The sequence below is a fragment of the Phocoena sinus genome, chromosome 16 (genome assembly GCF_008692025.1).
Source record: "Phocoena sinus isolate mPhoSin1 chromosome 16, mPhoSin1.pri, whole genome shotgun sequence".
In the NCBI taxonomy this organism is placed as follows: domain Eukaryota; kingdom Metazoa; phylum Chordata; class Mammalia; order Artiodactyla; family Phocoenidae; genus Phocoena; species Phocoena sinus.
In genome coordinates this window covers 6,641,481-6,658,189 of record NC_045778.1, presented here as the reverse complement: position 1 = coordinate 6,658,189, position 16,709 = coordinate 6,641,481, and the positions used below count along the sequence as shown (strand labels likewise).

General features: G+C 46.8%; 1 protein-coding gene across 1 annotated transcript in view; it reads left to right on the top strand.

The window, feature by feature from the left end:
• GNG4 (G protein subunit gamma 4) overlaps positions 1 to 4,751 on the top strand; it is a 69,969-nt gene extending 65,218 nt beyond the window's left edge. The window contains exon 4 of the mRNA XM_032609330.1: positions 1,207 to 4,751. Within this exon, the coding sequence (XP_032465221.1) occupies positions 1,207 to 1,335 (129 nt within the window). The 3' untranslated portion in view covers positions 1,336 to 4,751. The remainder of the gene's footprint in view (positions 1 to 1,206) is intronic.
• The last annotated feature ends 11,958 nt before the right edge of the window (positions 4,752 to 16,709 follow it).

Genomic DNA, 16,709 nt, shown 5'->3' with positions numbered 1-16,709 from the left:
CCCAGCAACTCCTCCCCTGGAACTCCTGGAGTTGAGCTGGGGGATAGTTTGATCCACAGTTGCCAGGTGTCAGGAGGCTTCAGATAAGCCTGGAAGGAAAATGGAAAGGGTGTTCTGGTCAGGAGCAACTGTCACCTCAGGGGAGTGGCCATTCCAAGTTCAACATGTGCTTATATGTGCATTCTATATAATGTGCTTATGATCTGTGTTCTGTCGAGGAGGAATAAGTGGCTGTGTTGGTCACGAGAGTGGATTGCAATAAAACAGTGATAATAATAACTACAGTCACACTGGCTTGGCTTGAGCCAGCACTCGGCTTTATCCTGCTGGAAATGGTTTTGCAGAGTAATGGTGGGGCTCCTGGCCTGGAGCTTCCACTTATCCCTCAGTTGAGAGGACGACGAGGCTGTCTGGACCTTTCTGCTGGCCCCTCATTCCTCTCTCGCTATTGATCTACTCTACCACCAGGCGATATCTCTTTGTGTTACCTAGCCTACGCTTGTACTGCTTGATGCACAGCAGGCCAATAGATAGAGAGATGAGGTGTTGGGACATGGAAGGTGACTTTATTCAGAAAGCCAGCAGACCAAGAAGATGGTGGACTACTGTCCCAAAGAACCATCTTCCCTGGAGTGAGAATTCAGGCTTCTTTTATACTAAAGGGGCAGGGGGTGTGGCTGGTTGTTGCAGACTTCTTCATGTAGGAATCTTTTGTTTTTGCACCTGTCCCCATAGGGCAGGTCACGGTGTTCCTTTAAACCTCCAACAAGGCAACTGTTGTCCTCTGTTCTGCAACTTTTTATCTCTATATGAATGGAAAGGTGTTTTACCTTTAAAGGTCAGAGCTTTGAGAATAGGCACTCCTCTGTATTTCAGGCTACAGGCAACATTCTTTACAGAAGGTGCAGAGCCAGCATGACTAAGCACAGGAAACAGAGCACAAGGGTTAGAGCTAAAGGAACAGATCCCATATGGAGTCATGTTTGTTCTTCTCTGTCACATTTCCTTGGAAGCATGTTTCAAAACCTGTCTCCTCTGGGTTTGCACAAGTCCACTCTCCAGACCACGGAATGGCCTTGTCGTTGGTGGTGCACACGACACAGCCTGTCCTTGCGCTTGTCCACTCTCCAGATGGACGCCTCTGCCTCAGACCCACCGTGAACCAGCCTCTAACCCTGCACCTGTGCTGTGTCCCCCTGCCCCCAGGTCTCCCAGGCAGCAGCGGACCTCCTGGCGTACTGTGAAGCTCACGTGCGGGAGGACCCTCTCATCATTCCAGTGCCTGCGTCAGAAAACCCCTTCCGAGAGAAGAAGTTCTTTTGTACCATCCTCTGACTCCGTTTGCTATGAAAACGTCTCCTTTCCGGTCCGTAAAATCCCTTGTAGAGACCACGCATGCTCATAGCTTTAGGGAGCTCTGCCCACCCCCACCCCCGCCCAACCAGGATTGCCCAGGCCTGTCTCCTCTTTTCACTGGTTTTCTTCACTGCATTCTATTTCACTTTTTCTTTTCATTTTCATGTTATTTTCATTATTAGAAAATGAAATAGACATTTTTGTAGCCAAATAACAAATGTGCCAAGTAAAACTAAGTATGGGTTTAAGGGCTTAAATTTTTTTTAACATCAATTCCCAAGTTTACATTGGTCAAGTGTATACATTTCGGTGGATAATTTATTGAGAAGAGAAAACAGTCCCCCATTCGTGATCATTCAGTGTCAAATCAGATCATTTTGACCAACTGAAGTATATGGGTAACGTTTCCATCTCTCTTCCTGGAGAGTGCAGTTCTGCAAGTTCTCTATTTCCTGCTTTTCTATCATCCTATTTAAAGAAGAAATAACCTGCATCATCGGATGGTTTTCTACACGTGGGTCATCCTGGGGCCTTGTGGCCCAGCCCCTGATGGAGGGTCCAGACCCCTGTTTCCCACTGATTGTCATTGATCCCTTTGGAGGTGGTCCTTCTACAAATGTAGGTGTTGGGTGGATACTGGAGTGAGCTTAACTGTAAATGTCACACCATTACCTCTGTTTATGTGCGCCAGCCAGGCGGGCCAGGGGCACACGTCTTCTCTCCAAATGCCACCTTATCCTGCTCCCTCCTATTCTGCCTCCTGCTCTGCATGGGCTGCATTAATAAGGGCCTGTTCTGGGGACTTCCCTGGCAGTCCAGAGGTTAGGACCCAGTGTTTCCACTGCAGGGGGCCCGGGTTCGATCCCTGGTTGGGGAACTAAGATCCCACAAGTTGTGTGGCATGGCCAAAAAAATATAACAATAAAAATAAGGGCCTTTTCTGGGCACAGCACTGGGTCGTGTGGGGGTTTCACCAGGGTAGCCCCTGCCCCAGAGGAGTGAGTGAGAGGCAGCAGCTCACCACGTAGCATCCACTGATCAGAGCATTCACACGTATCCACTTATTTAATCCTCCAACAATAAATAAATGCCGTGAGAGTCTGTTCTAAAGAGGGGGAAACTGAGGCACAAAAAGACCATGTAGTTTCCCCGAGGTTGTAGATAGTGAGCCAGAAGACTGGGACCTGAGCCCCTGAGCTCCACTGCCTTCCAGGCCTACCTGTTTGCAGGCAGGTAGGTAGACCTGCAGACAACCCGAGCCACATGCCACAAAGCAGCGTTGCTGGGGTCCGCTCAGCAGCACACGTCTCTTCCCATCTCCGCCAGGAGCAGGCGTGTTGGGCCCGTATCCTGGCAGCTCATGGAAGATGAAACGTGGCTGCTGCCATGGAAGGCTAGGTGGCTCTCGATTTTTCTGAGACAAACTTGCAAGCCCCACCTGAAACAAACTCCTACCACCCTGGATGAAGGAAGGGAATAAACCACAGGGGCAGAGAGCATTCTGTCCAAGTATGTCCTGTTCCGTTTGTTTGGAAACTGTCTCCCTTCCTGGCCCTGGCAGTGGCTTCACTGTAGGGCAAGCCATTGTGTGCCTGGAACCTGCAAACTGGGGATAATGGTAGTTACTCCTCCTGCCTTTCTGTCTAGGACAGAGGGAGGTGCTACATAGATGAAAGCTCTGATTATCATTTAAAACAAATGTGCTAAATGCCAGGCTGTAGTATAGGGAAGAACGCATGACTTCAAAGATCCATGGTTCAGTTGGAGGAATCATGTAAAACCGCCTACAAAGAGGCAAATGTAATTTTCAGATCAGTTAATGACTTGCTACCCTCATAAATGGTTTTAGTACATTTTTATTCTTTGTTTCTTTTGTTGAAACCCATTCTTTGTTTCATGAAAGCTCCCTGGTAATAACACTGTTGTTAGGAAGCTGTGTGCTTAAACTATGGCAGGATTGTATGCTGTCTGTGATAATAGGACTTCCAATCCTCCTTTATTTTGGTTTATGACCAGGACCTGTTTATTCTGTGGTCCACAGTCTTCACCAAACTTTCTCCCCTTTGTTTTCACTTCCAACATCCCTCCGTATTCTGCCTCCACTTTTTCCCTCTTTTTCCTTCTCCTCCTCTCTTCCTTGCATCCCTCCATGAGATGCCTTTTGTCCTTTTACTACACCTTTTCCTTCCAAACCTATGGCGTTTTGTGTGGCTTGCCCCTTTTAACGTATCCCTGAACTCATTGCTGCCCTTAAAGGCAAGTTCGTGAACATGCACTGTGAGACACGCAAACATGTGGATGAGCCCCTCCCCCCCCAGCAATCGCCGGGAGCTGATGAAGCTGCCTGTAGCGGGCAGTCGTCATATGGTGTTTCTAGCTTGGCTGTCCAGCACCTGACCCCTTTCCTAAAGGGGGAAATCATGAAATCACCCCTATGTATAAATGTAGGGATGCAGTGCCCCCAGCACAGTGGATGCCGAAGTGGGGAGGTCTTCTCTGTCTCTCAGGTGCATCCCCTTTTCCAGCACCAGACCGGCCAGTGACCCAGGGTGAACTCCTTGGACTCCCATGCTTGGGATTGTGAGCTTGGTGCAAGTGACACAGAAATTAAGGGGTGCTGAGATTCGTTTCATGGGAGCTGTGGTGGTCCAGGGGTGGCAGTGGTCCAGCAGGGGAAGTGTCTAGGATTGGCAGGCTGTAGGGGTGGCGTGGTACTAGTGTCCAGGGATGGCAGAGCGCTGAGCAGACCGTTTCTGCTTCATTTCTTGGTCCCCACCCATCTTCCCAGGTCTCCTTTCTAGCTTTCTGTCAATTCTGTGAGCCGCCAAGCTCCGTCCAATAAATTCCTCATTCTTCTGTGAAATAGCTTGGGTTGAATGTACATATCATATGACCTAAAAACTCCACTCCTCTACCCAACAGAAATGTGTACGTATATTCACCAAAAGAAATGTACTAGAATGTTCACAGAAGCACTGTTCATAATAACCCCGAACTGGAAAGTACCCAGATGCCCATGTTGAATGGGTAAATTATGGTATATTTGCACAGTGAAGTCCTACACAGCAAGGAGAAGGGGTGCTCCTGCAGCCACTCGCACGGCACCACGTAAGTCTCATGAGAGGAGCCAAGTTCGTACTGTATGGTTCCATTTATATCAAGTGTCAAAGCCGGCAAAGTTCACTTCTGCTGTTGCAAGTAGGGATATGAGTTACTCTTGGGGGGATGGTAACCAGACGGGCACAAGGGAGATTCTCGGACCTTCTGTTCCTTGATCGGGTTGCTGGTCACCTGGGCGTATCTAGTTTGTGAAAATTCTTCGAGCTGTACACTTGTGGTTTGTGCCCTTTTCTGTATGGATGTTGTACTTCAATAAAAAGTTGGTTTTGTGCCTAGCAATGGAGAATCCTATGGTTATTGTTTTTCCTTTTTTGGGGGGGGCACTTTGCTCAACTTTTTACTCCTGTTTAGGTATAACATCATTAGTGGGGCATTTAAGTGTATTTAACAACATTCTGAAATACAAAATACTTGTAATCCACAGCTCTCTGGACAGAGAATAGCTCTCAGCACAACGCAGACGGTTGCCCATGAATGGGGCATGTGAGTGCCGTGCGTGGGATCTGTATCTTTGGGGAGAACAGTGAGAAATCCTCCTGGGATTTCCCACTAGGCTCAGCCTCTGTCAATGAGGCTGGTGACCTACCCTGAGCCTCTCCTGCCTTCCGACCACTGGAATGAATGGCCAGCCACAAAAACCTATTATCAGACACCACCTCTGGGGGAAGGAGCTGCTACAGGCACCAGCTGGCTTTGTGATGATGCATCTTCTGAATGCAACCCGGTCTCCCAAATACACTGAAGCAAACATGGCTCCCTCAACTCTGCTCCCACCTACGGGGGCACTGGGCCCCCTTCCAAACTTCTGACTGAGTCCGAGGTCCCCCAGGGCTGTCTCCTTGGCTCTCAGCTCCCAGGTGGCCTCAGCATTCTCCTTCTTGCAGTTCTGAAACGTTGAATCCCAGGGTGATCACAGAGTGGCTTCATGCTGGGACTCCTGCTACATGAATCCCCAGCTCTTACCTTTGATTCCGAGCGCCAGGCCCACAGAACTCAACAGTGAGTCTGAATTGTCAGCAGCCTCCCTCCAAGGGAGCCGTGGGAGGGGAGCAAAGCAAAGGTCAGAAGGAATTTTGTTCTGATGACTGTTCCAATTTGACGTGAAACTAATGATAACAACTAGTGTTTGGGGAATTGCCTGGAGGTCCAGTGGTTAGCACTCAGCACTGTCACTGGTGTGGCCCTGCTTCAATCCCTGGTCAGGGAACTAAGATCCCACAAGATGAGCAGCAAGGCCAAAACAACAACAACAAAAACACAAAACAACTAGTGTTTTGACCTGAGAAGAACATGGTTGTCATAGATTAGACAGAACTGACCTACACCTCCATCTCCTTCACCTCTTCAGGGTGGCAAGAAGACACCAGGTTTTACGGAGGACCCAAACGAAGCTCTCCACCCCGCCCCATGCTTCAGCTCCATCTCTCGGGGGCACGCCACTCTGCCCTCCCTGGGATACACAGCCAGAGCAGCAAGGGTGGAGGACAAGCTGGCTGTCTGCCCAGTTTCAGTGTTTCTGGAGGTACGTGTGGATGAGCTGGTGATAACTCCCACTGGTCAACACCTGACAACCCATCCAGTTTCTAATAAAACGCTTACACTTGATTCTGCATTAGCTGTAAATAAGTTACTGACCTGTAAGATGTTCAGGCCCGTGCATGGTAGTTAACCAAATGCTGGAGTTATTGTGACCACTTACCTTTAAAATGGATAAACAACAAGGTCCTACTGGATAGCACAGGGAACTGTACTTCAGTAGCCTATGATAAATGATAATGGAAAAGAATATGAAAAAGAAGGTACATATATGTATAACTGAGTCACTTTGCTGTACAGCAGAAAGTAACACAACATTGCAAATCAAATATACTTCAATAAAATAAATTTAAAGAAAAAAGAGATTTCCCCAGTGACACAGAGTGGCCTCCGAGGCCCTGCCAGCTCTGGCCCTACTTCTCACCAGAGTCACTTTCACACCTCACTCCCCGCAAAACCCTGTGCTCCATCCACACTGGCCGTTATTCAAGCGTACCTCACTAGCCCTGTTCCCTGCTGCCACAGGATCTTTGCATCTGCTGCTTCCTTGGCCTAGCACGTTCCTCATTCCTCTCTTGGCCAGGTCGACTTATTTTTCAGATCTCAACTCCGAAGGTGCAAGCCTTCCCTGAACTCTCTGACCAAGTCAAATCTGTTTATACAGTCCTTCCTGTGCTGTGAAGCCATCTGTCATTGCTGCGGTTTTACACATGTACAAGTGATCGCTCAGTGCCCATCTGCCTCCCTGACTATGCTGTCAACGCCATGAGGGCAGAGGTTTTTATCCCCGGCACTTAACATATCACCTGGCACATGACGGGCACCCGATAAGTATTATCCCAATGAATGAGTGCAAGTCACTACCAGTCCCCTTTGTGACCCTGAGCGCTTCTCCTTAGAGGTTCTCATAAGCTGCAAACCAGTGCAGATGAGCCCTCAGAAAACGCTGAAATAGTAACTAAGGGAAGGAGCGAGGGAAACCGTTATTTGTTGAGTGGTTACACGTGGATCAGTTATTGCAAAGAAAAAAACGTACCCAGCCAAGGAGTTCACGTTCTAACCCTCATGACAGTTGTGTTGTAAGATTAATTATCCTCATTCTGGAGATGTATATTCCTCAAATGTAAATCAGGAAGCTAAGTTCAAATTAAGTAACTCGCCCAAGATCAGACAGGTACTAAGTGACTGGATTTGAATCCCAATCAGTCCTCCTGACTTACCACCGCTACAGCGCCTGTAGTTAAATCAAGGAGTCTAAGAGGCAAAAGGTTTTCATATCCTCCACCCCACATTTTTTTTAAAAAAGCTACTTGGAAGCCAGGGAGAATGCTCTTGAGTTTATAGTATGATTGTGCTCTCTGGCCATTTAAAAACCATAAAGTACCTGCATGCTGTAAACCCACCTCACGCTCTGCAGCTGAACGCTGGTTTAATTGTAGTCACTCAGGCCAGGGGAGGGCAGCTCCTGGGTAAGTGATGAAAGAACAGCTTGAAGAGGAAAGAAACATCGTCCCCGTGAAGCATGAAGGGAACATTAGCTTAGTTCGTGCCTAATGCCCATTGTTTGGAGTTACGGGGTATCGAAGTGTTCCTGTGACTAAAGTGACCTATTGGGCTTCCCTGGTGGCGCAGTGGTTGAGAGTCCGCCTGCCGATGCAGGGGACACAGGTTCGTGCCCCGGTCCGGGAGGATCCCACATGCCGCGGAGCGGCTGGGCCCGTGAGCCATGCCCGCTGGGCTTGTGCGTCCGGAGCCTGTGCTCCACAACGGGAGAGGCCACAACAGTGAGAGGCCCGCGCACAGCAAAAAAAAAAAAAAAAAAAAAAGTGACCTATTATTACCATGGCCAGGTGTGTGCGTAAGTACTAGTTCTCTGACTTTTCCTTCCAAAGCATTTGGAAAATTCTTATCATTTACTTGGAGCTTTTACATTTGTTATATTCTCTCTTTTTGTTTTTAAGCTAAATTAAACTTCATTTAACTCAGTTTTACGTAGAAACCAATCCCCAGGCAGAATATAAGAAACCATTGCCCCTGATGAAGTCGGTGCCTTGGAGCTGATGCCACTTGTTTTCTGATCAAATAAGCTATTGTTTCATCTCAGCTCTGCCTGGTCTCTTATACTCAGAAGTACAGATCGGCATCAGCACATCCTGCTGCAGTGAAAATTACATGGGAACAAGAAGATGCAAGAAGAAAGGAGAGGCCCCACTTGGTCAACAAATAATGATTGAGCCAGGAGGTATTTGGAAGACAAACACACACACACACTAAAACAGAGTGCCAAGGAGCCTGGGTCATGGAGTCAGAGGAACTCAGGTTCAAATCCTGGCTCTGCCACTAACTAGCTCTGCCACTGCTCTGAGCTTTCATTTCCTCATCTAGTAAAATGAGCGAGCAACACCTGTTTCAGAGGAATTCAATGGAATAACGTTATACTTAACGTTATTGCCTGGGACATAACACATGCTCGATAAATAGGGACTGACTGTATGTATCTTTTTTTATTGCGGAAACAAAACCGGCTTCAGAACTTAAAATAAGCCCTTTTCATTTATTGTAGAAACAAGACCAGTTTCAGTATTTAAAATAAGACTTTGTCATTTACCAAAAATGCACCAAAGGAGAGAAGGTAAAACTTACCAGCCAGTAGCTGAGCACTTATCATACTCCAGTACCTTGATACATCAAAATTCCAGGCTTATTTATACATAAATACAACGTAGGAGGCTCACATTCCAGGAACAGCCTTGTGGAGAAGGGGCCTCATGGCAGACAGGGAAGGTGGACTTGTGATAATGACCAATGGAGCAGGTGGTCAAGCCTATAGCTGTAAGTTTGCAAACTTCAGAATTGGTATTTAAAAAGGCAATAATAATATTCATCTGAAGGAGGTCAAAATATTTGCTTGGTAAAACATTCAGGGTCTCTGAGGGACCACAGTATTCACCCAAGGAAGTAAACCATTAAGGGTCTCTCTGATGGCCAGAACTTTCTAACTACGACCAGGTAGTGCTGTCTTTGTGTGGTGAGCTGATTTTTCTGTGTTATCTTCTCCTGGTTTTTACCTCTGACAATTTTGAACAAATACACAATGGACCGAGATAGCAGAGGCTGGACTCCTGCTCTGTGATGCCAGGTCACACAGGGCATGGAGGAAGGGCTCTTGTAGGCCAGGCTGGGCTGGTGAGGAAGGTCTCCCTGCTGTCCCGGCCGGATGCTGGAGGAGAGATGGTTGGAGAAAGCAGCCAGGGGTTCTGCCAGGGAGAGTCAGGGGCTTGTCACTGTCCAGGCACAAATCATTTAATTATTGTTACAGACTGAATTGTGTCTCCCTAAAATTCATATGTTGATGTTCTAACCCCCAGTAACTCAGAATGTGACTATATTTGAAGACAGGATCTTTATAGAGGTAAGTCAAATCAAAATGAGGCCTTTAGGGTGGGACCTGATACAAGATGAGTGGTGTCCTTATAAGAAGAGATTAGGACACAGACACACACAGAGGGAAGACCGTGTGAGGACACAAGGAGACAGCCACGTGCAAGCCAAGCGGAGACACCTTAGAAGGAACCACTCCTGCCAACACCTTGATCCTGGACTTCTATCCTGCAGAACTGTGAGAAAATAAATGTCTGTTGTTTAAGCCATCCAATCTGTGGATGGATGCACCGGAACTCAAAGTCTTAACCACTGGATTGCCAGGGAAGTCCCATAACTAATACCATTTTCAATTTTTATTTTTCAGCTTACAAAATGTTTTATTTATTTAAAAAAATTTTTCCATTTTCAAATTTTTATATAGAGCTTACCAGGTGCCAATCCACCTTCTAAGCACTTTGCGAGTATCACTTTCTAGCTCCTCTTAACAAGCCTTAGAGTACTATGATTACGCCCATTTTAAAGATGGCAAAATGAGGTACAAAGAAGTGGAGTGACTGTCTTGTCACCTGAGTAGGAACAGGCAAAGCTGGAACCCAGGAAGTGTAGTGCCAGAGTACATGCTTTAACCACTTTGCTATACTGCTCTTTAGAGTAAGTGGGAAATATTGATAGTCGATAACCAAGGGTTCAAATGAAAATAGTGGGCAGCTGAACAGGGGTCACAGGATGCAAGTGATGCTGAAGAATCCCAGCAGGTGGTCAGTCATCATGGGGGACAGGAGACATGGGGCAGGGGACACATACGCCTTCAGATAGCTGGGAGGAAGCCACAGGGCAGATCACAGGGCCAAGCCCCAGTTGTTATGGGCCTGGTTAGTGTAAGATCTGGATTCATGTAATGTCTGGAGAACTAAAATTTGCCAGAAAAGAATTCGGGGTAGAGACCACAGTAGAAGCCTAGTCCTGCAAACTGGGACACACCAGAGGCAAGAGAACTCAGGCCTGGGGACCCCAGGGCAGAAGCCGCATGAGCAGAAGAGGTGGTGGACATGTTCAGAAGAATGTCACAGATTTCAGCCAGGTGACAGGTACTATTTTCCAAGTCAGCCTCATCAGGACGGAATGGGGATAAAAGTCTACACGTGAGGGCAAGGCTACTTGAGCACAGATTGGAACTGACTGTATGGGACTCAGGAAGCCCAACTCTGGGGACCAGAAAAAGCAGGAGGAGGGAAAAGTAGGAGAAAAACTTTTCCGGGGGCGGCCAACATCCTCTGGGAATGTCCTTTCCTGCCTATGGAGAAGGAGACACCTATTTACATTAATTGTCCTGAAACTTATTGCTGAAGCTGGACTCAACTCCACTAACAGAGAAAGGCTTGGGAAAGGTTTACTGCTGCAAGAAAAAGGATTCCCAGAAGCAAGCAAGGTTGACACCAGAGTATCTTGAAAAGGAAACAGGATTCCATGTCCTCCAAATGCCGTTATCTTTCTCCATGTTGACAGCTGGCATTTTGTAAACATCATACAAGCAGGCTCTATATTTTTTTTCTGAAGAGGGGCACTGTTTGAAGAGATGAACTTCTAAGCATCTTGGTTGAAGACGTTCTCCAATACAAAGTATCCTGGGTGCAGAATCTATAATGATCTTGTGATGATCGACTCTCCATTAATAACACTTCCTTCCTATGATGCAAATGCTGATAAAGTTAAATTAAAATAAACATATTCCACTAATCATGAAAGCTAAGAGAAAATAAGTTCCCCCAAATCTACTGAGGATAAATGAAGGACTCATTTAAGAAAACATTGAGCTTAAGCTTTGCTAGTAGAATATTTATCTTTAAATACACATATGTGATTAATTCATTAGTGATCAGTCAGATAGTTATAAGATATATTTTTAGCCCTCGGATAACAGCAATACATTACCAAGAGTTTATTTGCTCACCAAAGTCTTGACTAACTTGTATATAATTAACGTGAATTATCAGCAAATGTTTTACTTCAACACAGCTATTTCCATTTTTTAGAACACATTTGTTTACTGAACTACCAAATGCTGTAATAAACTATCTTTAGAGCCTTTGCTTTAATTGGGAGAAGAAGAATAGAAATTCCAAAGAAGAAATTCTTTCTAACAGCTAGCCAAAGGAAATGTATATAACAAAAGTAATCAATGCTAGACTTAGAAGAATTCTAATTTTATAATCATCAGTGTCTGCCTCATAAACATTAGACCACACATTTTCTATCAATTATGAGCTAGTTGTTTTAAGGCACTAATTAAGTGATTTTTTTTTTTTTTTTTTTTTTTTCGGTACGTGGGCCTCTCACTGTTGTGGCCTCTCCCGTTGCGGAGCACAGGCTCCGGACGCGCAGGCTCAGTGGCCATGGCTCACGGGCCCAGCCGCTCGGCGGCATGCGGGATCTTCCCGGACCGGGGCACGAATCTGCGTCCCCTGCGTTGGCAGGCGGACTCCCAACCACTGTGCCACCAGGGAAGCTCTAAGTGATTTTCTTAAAATGTACCAATGTATGTGCTGGATCTGGCTGGTACAGTGTTTGAAGTAATGGCATAAAAGCTCTGGACCATGTAAGATGGGAGAAACACCCAGAGCAGCTCACAATTATTATTTGCCAGCACAAGTAAGCATATTTAACTCCTCTCCCAGAATTCTCCATGATGTATTCACTGTTACTACTCCTATTTTATAGATGCAGAAACTGAGCAGGGGTGAGCTGGTAAATGGCGATAAGCAGGTTAGGGAAGGGGGCAGGTACCAATTTGCAGCATTTGCCAATTTCCGTGGTGTAAATACTACCCTTGAGGCTGATGTCAAGTTACCAACATGACATCAACAGGCTTGCAATGTTCCTGAAAATTTCACAATTGGCTGTCATTAGCCAATCAAGTCACTTGCTCGAGTTCACGGGACACAATCAGTAAATGGAAGAACTGTGATTTGAACCCAGCAAGTCTGACTTCAGACAATGTTCTCAACCACTATGTTAGCTTTTTTTAGAAAGAATAACTCACAAGGGTAAAAAGAAGACAGGAAAAGGACCCCACTGTCCCCAGAGCTTCACCTGAGCCACAGGCACAATCAGGAGTAAATAAGTGTCTAACGGCTCTAACTGGAGACTTCAGTAAGGAAAAGACTGTATAATGTAATGAACTCTCAGAGGAAGAAAAATTGGCAAATTGGACAGCCCTTAAGTGTGAAGAGATGCTGTATCTTTTGTTTCTATTTTTTCATAAAAAATGCCCCGTTCCAGAGAGATCCTTAGATGGTGGGGCAGACAATGAAGCTGCCTTTATTTGTGGAGTTGCCACAAATTCCTTTAACCTCTAAGAAATGGTACACAATCAGCAGCGCTCAGCAGACACCTCCCAGGGCAATGTTCTGGAGCTTTCTTCTTGCTAGTCCCCACTTTTCATTCCTGTCAGAGGTTTTATGGAATACCCTGGGAAGCAGAAAAGGCACTGTTTCCCCAAATCAGCTTATGAAGGGCATATACAGGCACACCTCAGGGATATTGTGGGTTGGGTCCCAGACCACTGCAATAAAGCGAGTCACACGATTTTTTTGGTTTCTCAGTACAAATAAAAGTTATGTTTACACTATACTGTAGTCTATTAAGTGTGCAATAGCATTATGTCTAAAAAAGTGTACATACCTTAGTAAAAAAATAATGCTGTTGGAAAAATAGCACGGATAGACTTGCTCGACGCAAGATTGCCCTAAACCTTCAATTTGTAAAAAACAAACAAACAAACAAAAATAAGGCAATATCTGCAAAGCGGAAGAACGCGAAACACAATGACTGAGGTATGCCTATATTCGCCACATTTTTATTTACTATCTACTATGCACTTTGTAGCTTGGCACTCAAACGGCAAAGACAGGTGAGATTCCTTTTCTTTACGAGTTTCAGGCCAAAATGGTTTGTAGGCCGTCATGGGCAGGGCTGTTGATGGGGGAGGGGAGGGGGAGGGGGAGGGGTGGGGTGGGATCAGTGGACTCATGTAGGAGATCAAGATCAAGATCCCCATTTTAAGGAGTTAGGGAGGTGGGATTGTATACCCTGAGATCCAGAAAGAGACTCGTTTTGTGACGCCTAACTAAGGCTTATACACCTCGGCAGACCCACTTTAAGAAAAGTTATACCAGCTTACAAATTAGGTACAAGGGCTTGGCACAGACCTTGAAGCTTCATGGTCAATGCTCCATTTCTGCTAAGACTTGAAAAATAAGTAGGAATTAGCCAGGCGAAAGAGCTGTAGGAACAGAGAGCTGGCCGAGGACCCTACAAACGCAGAAACAAAAGTCCGCGGTGGGAGGGCGGTCTGGGAGCTCCAGGCAGTTCGGGAGCCCTGGACGAGGAGTTAGAAGTGGCCAACGGGGACATGAGAGAGGGTGGTGATGAGGGGTCAGGTAAACCGAGGCAGGGAGTGTGAACTTTTCGTGGAAAGCAACAGAGAGCCACAGAGAGTTTGGGGAAGGGGTGTGACAAGGTCTGATTTGCATTTTTGTTGTTTCTCAGATTTGCATTTTGGACCCTCAGGGCCACCACAATAAGGGGAGAGGACTGAAAATCATGTGATTATCCCCCCCTGACCTGACCTCCATTTTCTCTGTCCTCCTCCTAAGTTGATCTTTGTTAACACAGGAGCTGAGTACTCTCGGAGCCGGGCACATGGACCCATGCTGGACCACATGACCCTCCAGGTGGCCGTGTGCTCACACGTCCTCAAGGAGCTGAGAATACTCTTACCTGGAGGAAGCAGGTGGATGGAAAGTGGAGAGAGAAAGAAGCAAAGTGCCCAGTACCTTCTCCAGGTGTTTCCCATGTTTGGGGAGGGGTGCGGGAGGAGGGCTGCAGCCTGGCTGCTCGGTAGGGGATGCGCATGCGCAGGGTCTCTGTAATGCCATTTCCTATCTGCCTGGCTTGCGACCTTCTTCCGGGCCTCAGAGGCCGAGGTGGTTTCCGGATGGAGCCGAGTTCTTGCAAATCAAAGACAAACCGCGGAGCAAGATGGACAATGAGGGTTGTCTCAAGGGACTCAGCGGAGATGCCAAAAAAGATACAAAGGACCTTGAAAGCAGACAAGCGGGAGAAACCGGAAGGTAGGAACTAGTCTTACCCAACATGGGGAACTTTAGAGCCGAGACTCCGTGTGTGTGTGTGTGTGTGTGTGTGTGTGTGTGTGTGTGTGTTAAAAAACACATAACGTGGGCTTCCCTGGTGGTGCAGTGGTTAAGAATCCGCCTGCCATTGCAGGGGACACGGGTTCAATACCTGGACCAGGAAGATCCCACAAGCCTCGCGGAGCAACTAAGCCCGTGCACCACAGCTACTGAGCCTGTGCTCTAGAGCCCATGCTCCGCAACAAGAGAAGCCACCGCAATGAGAAGCCTGCGCACCGCAACAAAGAATAGTAGCGCCCGCTCGCCGCAACTAGAGAAAGCCCACGCGCAGCAACAAAGACCCAACGCAGACAAAAATAAATTAACTTAAAAAAATGTAAATTTACCCTCTTCACAGTTTTTAAGTATTCACTGCAGTATGCTATATGCACATTGTTGTACAACAGATATCTAAAACTTTTTCATCTTGCAAGACTAAAATTCTATACTCCCGTTTTTCCCTGGCCCCAGCCCCTGGCAACCACCATTTTGCTTTGTTTCCATGACTTTGATTAGTGTAGATGCATCACAGAAGTGGAATCATAGAGTATTGTCCTATTGTGCCTGGATTATTTCACTTAGCATCATGTCCTCGAAGTTCATCCACGTTGTAGTATAAGACAGGATTTACTTGTTTTTTAAAATTTATTTTATTTTTGGCTGCGTTGAGTCTTCGTTGCTGCATGCGGACTTTCTCTAGTTGCGCGAGGGGGGGCTACTCTTTCGTTGCGGTGCGCGGGCTTCTCATTGCGGTGGCTTCTCTTATTGCGGAGCACGGGCGGTAGGTGCACGGGCTTCAGTAGTTGTGGCTTGCGGGCTCTATAGCGCAGGCTCAGTAGTTGTGGCGCACGGGCCTAGTTGGTCCGCAGCATGTGGGATCTTCCTGGACCAGGGTTCCAACCTGTGTCCCCTGCGTTGGCAGGCGGATTCTTAACCACTGCGCCACCAGGGATGCCCTTTACTTCTGTTTTAAGGGTGGATAATATTCCATTATATGGACATATCTCAGTTTGTTTATCCACTCATCCCTCCGTGGACATGAGGTTACTTCTGTCCCCTGGCAATTGTGAATAGTGCTGCAATGACAAGGGTGTCAAGACTCCTCTTATAAAGACTCTAGGCATCTGTCAGTGGAGTGAGCTGTCAAGATTACTATTAGAATCAGAACATTATTCTGTGGGCACCAGTTCACCTACAAGTGCTGGGATCCTCCCTTCAGAAAGGGAATATCCAAGTACCCACCCAATAGGATTGTACCTCTTGTAACCTACTAAGAAATTAAGATTTCCTCTCTAGCATTACATGTACACAAGTACACACATTTATTTCCCTTACTGCGAGCAACTTGAGAATAGGAACTTTGGGAACTCAGTAATTGTTGAATTGATACATGAATTTACTAGTTAGTCAATAAAATGGTGGTATTATCCCCATTTTACAAATTAGGAAATGACAATTTGCAGAGATTAAGGGACTAGGATTGTTACCGACCTGGGTTCTTGGACTCTTTTTTTTTTTTGTGGCACACGGGCCTCTCACAGTTGTGGCCTCTCCCGTTGCGGAGCACAGGCTCCGGACGCGCAGGCTCAGCGGCCATGGCTCATGGGCCGAGACGCTCCGCGGTATGTGGGATCTTCCCGGACCGGGGCACGAACCCGCATCCCCTGCATTGGCAGGCGGACTCTCAACCACTGCGCCACCAGGGAAGCCCTCTTGGGCTGTTTAATCAACAGAAATTGATAAGAGGCCAGTCGAGGAATTCAGGCGAGGCCTTATGGGGACTTGCGCTGCAGCACAAGGGAGTGAAAACAAGTAACAGGTGCCTTTGCTTGTGCTCAGAGGGGGGCAGTCTGGTCCCTTATATGGGGTGAGGGTGGGAGCGGGTCCAGGGCTCGGGCCGGAGGGGCGGCTTAAGTGTTTTGCCCACTCCCTTGGTGGTGCTGTGTGCAGGGATCACGCCCAGTGCCCTGCTTTTGCTCCCAACTCCTCAGAAGTGGCAGTGGGTTTTTGGTCTTTTTGTATCTTGTTTTTCAAAATTTGCTCCAACTGCACATGCATGCAGTTATTTTTAGTCCCTTATAGCTTCTCTGTATTTTGTTGCTCAAGGAGACGTTTGTCCAG